This window comes from Octodon degus, unplaced genomic scaffold, assembly GCF_000260255.1.
Source record: "Octodon degus isolate 3935 unplaced genomic scaffold, OctDeg1.0 scaffold00169, whole genome shotgun sequence".
Taxonomy (NCBI): domain Eukaryota; kingdom Metazoa; phylum Chordata; class Mammalia; order Rodentia; family Octodontidae; genus Octodon; species Octodon degus.
The window spans coordinates 5,424,837-5,433,528 of NW_004524745.1; the positions used below are offsets into that span (position 1 = coordinate 5,424,837).

The window sequence follows — 8,692 nt, forward strand, 5'->3', positions numbered from 1 at the left end:
CATGATTCATTCACTCATGCCACCCCAAATCTTTCCTTCTCTGCTGTATTTCCTATTTTCCTAAATGTCATCTTCACCATCCTATCTTCAAAGTATGTATCTGGATAATATTTTTATATTCCCATCTACCCAATTATACATTTTGCTCTGTCTTACAAATCCATGTTTTCTTCAGTAGTCTTGCCCCTTTTCACTGTACCATCAGGGACAGTCTGTTCTTACTATGTACTTATATATTATTAATTAACAACACACAGATAGTCAAATTAAAATAAGCAATAGTGTATCAGAAACAAAGTGACATAGCAGTTTCCTGGTAGAAGTTTCTTATTTATTTGAAAGGATGCATACAGAGCTACATCACAGTGTGTACACACAGATCCAGAAATGTTTTGTTTTGCAGTTCTAATTAATGAAAGTAACTGAAGCAGTTAAAAAATAACTGAGAGATCATTTCCTATCAGCACATACAGAGCTACCTTCTTACTTATAAGTACATGGTGCTTTGCCAAATAAATATACCATAATTATTTTAATGGTACTCAACGAATGAACATTTAATAATGTCTAACTTCATTATGTGCAATGCCATAATGGCATCCTCTTTTACACATTACGGAACATTTATATATACATTAGTATGGAAAAATTGTAGAAGTGAAATTAGCAAGTACATTAAAGAATGTGCACATTTTAAGTTTTGATGGATATTGCCAAACAATCCATTTGTTTGAAATACTTTTCTCATTTCTAAAATACCTCAATGATACTCCTTTAGCAGTTAAGATTACATATGCAGTTCTTAGAAAGTTATTATCTGTACCCCGCATACTTCTCTAGTTATTTTTCCATCCTTAACCTTTGCTCTGAGCTCCCATTATACCACATTAAATCCACCATCAGACATTATAACTTCTCTTCTTCCTTTGCACATCTACTTATAAAACCTTTTCTCCATCCTCAGCTTTATGTAAACTTAACAATAAAGATACAACTCAATGAACCTTTTTCCCAGTTTTCCCCAGACACATCTTGTGCCCCACCCCAATTCTGATAAGATATAAATCTCTTCTACATTCTTACAGCATCTTATTTCTACTATTGCATCTTCCTGAACCACAATCTTCTGTTTCAGTTTTATCTCCATGACTAAATTATGAGTCTCTTAATGAAAGAGACATTATTGTACCTGCTGCTAAGTTCTTGGACCTTTGCATAGCTCTTCATATTTCTGTTGAGTTAATTAAGTGACAATTTTGAAAAACTCTAAAAGGTATTATTACTATGAGACAGTAAGTTTACTGTAAGAGTTAAGATTGTATTAACCAAATTAAATGAATTATTTCAACGATTACCAAGCCCAAATGACAATTATATATAGCTTTAACAGACTCATAGACTAATTCTTACCTGAGTTTTGTTGAAACTGTACATAATATTGATGACTGTAAATGGAGTGAGATGATAATTCCGAGCATGGTAATTAACCTACAAAAAAGACACCATGTCTTTTTTTTCTTTTCTTTTTTTGGTCAAGAAATAATAAAGCCATGACAAATATTGCAGCATAAAACAGTTAAATTTCAAGGTCACTGTAAGTTATATATAAGCAAAATTACTCTTGAGAGTACTTTATGTTTATCAAGATATAATATACATTAATATATAAATGCAATATAAAGACTAATGCATAATATACATAGTAATGAAGATAATACAATACAAAAGATCTTGCTGTTTGATGTTTCCTAAAACACTACCATTATGTCTCCCTACTCATGCTGCCTTTATGCAACCATTCTTCAAAGTACTGCAGATGTTGCAATCAATGAGTAAATTATGAAATCAATTAAAAGGGTCAAAACAATATACACTGATCATAATGGAATGTCATAAGCATGTAAAATGTGTATGCATGAAATATACTGCTCTGGATATATATATATATATATATGTATTCACATGTTATATAAGTCATCATTTTTCTTTATATACTTTTCATGCTATGCATAAAACTTTGTAAAGATTTATACTGTTCTGAACTCTAAGAGCAAACACATATGGGACAAATTATTTGTAAAAGAGTAAAGTACATGATAGTAGTATTTGCCACATTGTGGGTCACTAATTCTCTAGCACCATTACTCTATCGTAGGATTAACAAGTTCAAAATTATGTTTATTCTAAGGATGCCCAGGTATCTCCCTGTGTTGATATTCTGACTAATGGTGCAAAAGCAATGGTGAGTAGAGTGATCAGCTCACAAGTCAGAGCAGTCGCATCAAATTGTATATAGTTTGTATTTATTGTGTCCTTCACCCACCTATGCACAGGAGGGAAAAGTAATCAATATCCTTGAGAAAGCATAAAAAATGTGAATTTTGTGAAACCTTGATCCTGAATACACAACCTCTTTCTAATATCCTGTGTACTTCACTAGGAACTAAGATGCTGTCCTGAGGGAAAGCTCTTCTAGGATGGAACTGCAAGGTGACATAGCTACTGTTTGGTGGCCACATACTTGCTTTAAAAGCTCCCTGATGGACTAGTTACTCATGTTGCAGACAGACATGTTCTGGTAAATGAACAAAGTTACTGGTTGATTTAAAACATGTAAACTTCTATATATTCTGTCAATAAACTTGGATTTTCAAATAATGGACATAATTTTGTGAAATCTGTTTCTACCATCAAAAACATAAAATAACTGAAGACTTTTCTGGTTAGAACAGATGTACTTTCAATGAAAATAACTTTTTTGATATTGCATAAATCAAACCCTTTAACATCTGGAAGATTTATATTGAATCAATACTCTTAACCAATTCATGGGTAAAAATAACCATTGAAAACATTTAAATCAATGGCCTTTTAAAGGTAAGAAAGTATAAAAAATTCATGTGGCTTCAGGTTTCACATTTCAAATAACCTTCTATGAGTTTTGGTATAATTTCAAAAAGTACTAGCAGTTATCTGAAAAGGATATATACTCTTGATCTCAATTACATTATATAAACAGCACGGGACTTTTTTATTTTAAACACAACATCTTGGAATAGATTGAATGTAGAAGCAGAGATGCTGGCTACCTTCTATTCTCCCACATATTAAGACATTTGCCAACCATAAATATTATTTCACAAACAGGTCATTGTTAGCATCCAAAGTGCTTATTTTAATGAATTAAATTAATGCACTTATATTTTCCCACTTTCAAGCTGAAGTGGGACATATCAACAAATATAAACCATTGTTATGTTTGTGTCTAAATGTCCCCACAAAGCCTCATGCAATCAGCTTTTTTCCAGAGGTGGGTGAATCTAGAGTATGTGATTGATTCTGATTCATAGTGCAACACTGGGATTTAGGGTGCTGGGATTAAGGGTGGGTGATTGCTGGATCAGTCCATGGACTAGATTAGCACTGTCCTAATCCCAGCAGACTGGACCCAACAGAAGAGACAGAAAGGGGGTTGTCTTACTGTTTTGTGCTTTTGCTATCCTTGTCTCCATGAACTATTGCCCCGTACCATGTGCTACACTGACTTAGAGCCAGTGTGTGGCTGAAACTTCCACACACTGTGAGCTAAATAATTTTCCCCCTTTAGCTTTGGGTATCAGGTACTTTTGTCTCAGCAGTGAGAAAGACACCCACATAAACCAAAGGTCATTGGGATTGTCAATAATCTCTAAGACAAGGTGGGATCTTCACATCAAAAAGTTTGAGAATGACATATTAGAAATAATAGAACAGGGCTGGAGAGATGGCTCAGTGGTCTAAAGCACCTACTTAGAACAAGCTCAGCAAAGCATCAGGGACCGCAGTTCAATCCCCCAGCACCACATGCCAGCCGGCCCCGCCCCCTGGTGGGCTGAGCTGGCCACACACACACACCACACACTCTCTCTCTCTCTCTCTCTCTCTCTCTCTCTCTCAAATAAATAAAAAAAAAAAAAAATTAAAAAAAAAGAAATAATAGAACATTTCACATGGACTAATGATTACATGTTTTCATATTATTTATCTGAATTCTGCACTTGAAATCAGGAGTATGATCAGAGAAATTTTATTTACCTGACATTGGCGGCGTAAAACAATGCAAGGATGGGCCAGTACATTTTCTGTAAAGAGACTACATAAAATAATTTATGTATATATGTGTCTATACACAAATTTTATTTACATATATTTCCATATTAGTCCTTAATTCTGATATCATCCTTGCCTGAAGAATCATGTATTATTTCATGCTTTCAATTCTTAAAAGGATTTTAAAAATATTTAGACATTTTTCTAATCGTCGTACCAGTAACCAATATTCAATATAAAAGAATAAAAACCAGATTGATAAACTGGTAAATAAGAGAAATAATATGTAATATTAATAACTGGAGTACAAAGATGAGAAAAGATCTCTGAATGTTAGACATGGGAATGCTACATCATTTAATTTCCATTTCTTTCCAAAAACAGAACAAAGTTCCTATTAACAAAGTTTCTTTGTCCCTCTGAACAATGATCCTATTAGCAAAGCTATCTGCTTTTTATAAACCTCATTGTAAAAAATTTGATTTTGATATGCTTACCATTTAAAATTCAGGATTTTTAATGGCCATGTTAATTAAATTGTTTATATATCAAATACTGCTTTTAAAAATATTACCTACAAAGTAATTATAGCTGTGTGCTTAAGCTCTAACAGTGAGGTACATATCTATGCATATAAAGATAACTATCATTTGAAATTACAGCATTAAGTATAAAAGGTAAAGCTAAAAAGATTAACTTCCAAAATGAAAAGCTCAGATTTTATTTATATTAACATTATGATCCTCAGGTTTGGGTCAGCCAGAGAGCTCAGTGGATTAAAGCTCCTGCTTAGGCAGATGCAGGGGCCAGGGATTTGATCCCTGGTCTACCTTGCAAGCCCTGCCCCCAGGGCCTGCTAAAATGGCAATTGAGACTGGGCGTGGTGGTGCACCTGTAATCCCAGCGCTTGGGAGGCTGAAAACAGGAGAATCACTGAGTCTGATCTGTGTAGTGAGACCCTGCAGACCCAGTACTGAATATATTAAAAAACAAAAACGAAAACAAAACAAAACAAAAAACAAAGGCCACTCCAAAAATGTAAACATTTTCCTTATGGTAATCAGTAATAAAAAAAAAAAAAGACAAAATTTAAGGCTGACTTTTCTTAAAGAAAATAATCATGAGGGATAAAAAGACATAATGCTAGACACCAAATGCTGATTATAGACAAAATCTACATGCCATGCTGCTAAATATTTTGGCAGCATTCCTATGTTTAGAGAAGGCTCAAGGCACAATTTCTCTTTTTTGGTAGACAGGGAGATATGATTACATTCTTTATACAATGATGTTTACGATTCGATTCCCCCACCACCACTACAGGCCACCGTGCCAGCCTGGTCTGGGCCCCCCTGCACCCCCCAGGTGCACTGAGGCCACTGAGTCTGGGTGTGGTGGCCAGGTGTGGTGGCACAGGCAGTGCAGAGGAGGCTAAAAACAGGAAGATCACTGGGAGTCTGGGCTCCGCAGAGAGATCTTGTACCAAATACATACAATTACATTTATGAAACTGAATTAACAGTTTCTACCATTACTGGTAGAAAAATCAAGTTATAGATTTTAAATTTTGGTAATTTTCTCTAAAATATTATTGAATATTTAAGCTGCTGCTCCAGGAAAAGCTTTAGATACTGATCATTATATAAAACAAAAATTCTGAATAAAAATTTAAACATTACCTTGCAAGTCCAATACCAAATCCAGCAAATCTATTCAACTGTTCTAAAATAAAAAGAATAAGATTATTTATAACCATTATTTAGATTTCATATAAAAACAAAAAAGATTCTTTTTATATTACTATGCTGTTCATTTAACCCCCAAAGTCAAATTCTGATAGGTGCCAGGGCATTAATTTGAATTAGTGAAATATTTGGGATGGATGGGGCGGGGAGACCCTTGTGCCCAGTCTCTTATAGGTACAACTGCTCTTTAACTCCAGTTGATTGTCACCATACAGGGCTAGGGGTCCAGAGTTTACAACTGCAATTTTTTTTTTTCAAAAATGATACTCTTATATTTATTTTAAAAAATCCCCTCAATTTTTAAAATATTGGCAATGGTAATTATTTGAAAATGTTTTTTAAGTCCTGTGCAGGCTAACTGAAACAAGTATACAGAAAGAATGCAGAGACTACTAGCACTAGGGACTGAACCCAGACTCTTTCAAAAGCTACAACCCAAGTCCCTTTCAATTTTTTTTATTTTGAAATAAGGTATTCCTAGGTTGCTAAGATGTCCAAATGGGCTCAAGCTTGCTTGAACCTGGAAGCTTGCTTCAGCCTCCAAAAGCACTGGGATTACAAGGAAATTACCAGTTTTCAAACCTGACTATAATCAAAATTTTTTTCTATGACTACCCATGACTGATGTTTACACCAAAATCTTGACTTCTCATGCTGTAAAACTAGGTATTCTCTGTTACTAATGATAGAATACCTTGTAGCTACTAATAGCTACAAGTAAAACATCTCAAAATTATGAATTTGAAAAAGTATTTACCATTGTCTAAGTGGGCCGAAGAACTCCCTTCTTCCCATGACCACGTATTTAAATAGCTCAGAATTGCTGTTTAGTTCAGTCTCTGTGACAGATGACTAGACACACATGTGCTATTACTAATGGCATTGCAGTAGTGCTCCCGAAAAAGTTCAGCTTAAAAGTTCACTTGTAAAAACCGTCCCACATTCAGCTGGTCATGTTATTATACATATGTGAAGATAAACTCCCTTCCCCTTAACTAAAGAACTCAAATATCATAATGGGGAACTAACAACCGGTAGAGGATTACACATTTTATATCACCTGTAACACAATTTTCACGAGATTCCCTCTTTCTCAATGGAAGCAAGGCCTTAACTATTCCCTTACAGTAAGAAGGCGGCCCTGTGAGCATATTCCTTGGGGAAATTACACGCTTCACCTTGACTGAAGTAGTACTCAAGCCTTCGCAAAAGCTTCACTGCCCGCCTTGGGAGATGTACAAGTTGGAGAGATAGCAAGCGACTTTTGCGAAAACACACCGTCAAAGTGAACTGGACGGCAGTAAAAAAAAAAACCAATTTCCTCCTTTCTTGACACAGACCACAGGCCCTAACACTCTACGGCCACTAAAAATTCCTACTATGCACCCCCCCACCCCCCCACTAATGCAGATATCTTTTCTGGAAGTGATCCAGGATTAATAAAATATTTTTATTGTGTGTTGAGCTCATCCCCACATATTAAGAGAAAATTCTACTGGGGGTATTAAGGAGGTTGACTATTGTGGACTGTGTAAGTTTTAGTAAAGTCGCACCCACCCACCTGTCAACAGCGGCAAAATAAACTCCTGGTTTTATTAAAAAGCTTGTTTTTAACCATCAGAGCATAACTTAGGAAAGATAAAAACGCAATAAGGTAAATATGCAACAATTCTATACTCATTTTGAGTTACTTAATGTGACTAATAAAAGCTTTCCAGTATTCTGAGATCAGTGTGACAACAGTAAGAAAACTAGGTAAGAGTCAAGCGGCTAATAGCACTTAAGCAAAGAGCTGACAGTATGACTGGATGAATCAATGGTCTTCCTTCACATCCTCGTTTGCTTATAAAATGTGTAAGTTTTTCTACTTACACAAATCAAATATTACACTCCTTCCAAGTCAAAAATCGAGAAAATGAAGGTAAAGCTGGTATCTAGGAAGTGTGTGGGTATGATTCTAAAATATAAATATGTTTTGACACTGTATGAGTATTCGTAACTTCTAATTGGAGTTTTTGCCTAAGAATAATGGGAAAGGGCCGCCAGACAGCTCAGAGGACTAAAGCGCCTGCTTAGGCACAGGGCAGCGCCCTGGGTTCCATCCCTGGCATGTCTCGCTGCCCCCCACCCCTCCCCAGGGCGCCCTGAGACGCCAACTGAGCCTGGGCAAGGTGGCGCGTGTCTGTAATCCCACCGCTTGGGAGGCTGAAAACAGGAGGATCACTACGCGTCTTATCTGTGCAGTGAGACCCTGTACTAAATACATTAAAAAAAATAATAATAATGGGAGAAGGGAAAATTACAGAGGAAAACTTCTAGACTGGGGATCAGATAAAGCATATAACTCCCAGGATTAAAAGGTTAAAGTAAGGATCTGAATATTTACCAGTGCACTATGCAGCCCATAGTGTTACCCAGTTCACTTAACACTTGAAAAAATGCTAACCGTTCTTGTACAGGTCTTAAAGAAGAGAAAATCAAAGGCTCAGAGGTTTGGAAGTCATTCAGTAAGATTCCAAATAATCTAGTGCTGAACAGCTTCTCTTTCAGAACACAAAGCTACAATGAAAAATCATAAAGTCGAGAAAATACAGCCGTCAAAGTGAACTGGATGGCAGTAAATAAACCAATTTCCTCCTTTCTCGACGCAGACCACAGGCTGCAACACTCTACCGCCGCTAAAATTTTCTACTATGCACCCCCCGGCTAAAGCAGATGTCTGTTTTGGAGGGGATCCCAGGCAACAACCTGGTGAAGCGGGAGGAGGCCCGCTTCGGGCACAGAGGACGAAAGGACGGCGGGGCGCGGGGCGCGCCGAGGCCGGGAGGAGCCGCCCGCCACCGCGCGTCCGGGCCGCA

At 36.4% G+C, this 8,692-nt stretch overlaps 1 protein-coding gene across 1 annotated transcript in view; it reads right to left on the minus strand.

Annotated features, from left to right (window-relative positions):
* Nucleotides 1-8,692, minus strand: part of Slc25a46 (solute carrier family 25 member 46) — a 40,640-nt gene that overhangs the window by 16,079 nt on the left and 15,869 nt on the right. The window contains exons 2-4 of the mRNA XM_023703401.1: nt 5,769-5,811; nt 4,075-4,132; nt 1,411-1,488 (exon numbers count right to left, since the gene is read on the minus strand). Of these exons, the coding sequence (XP_023559169.1) occupies nt 1,411-1,488; nt 4,075-4,132; nt 5,769-5,811 (179 nt within the window). The remainder of the gene's footprint in view (nt 1-1,410; nt 1,489-4,074; nt 4,133-5,768; nt 5,812-8,692) is intronic.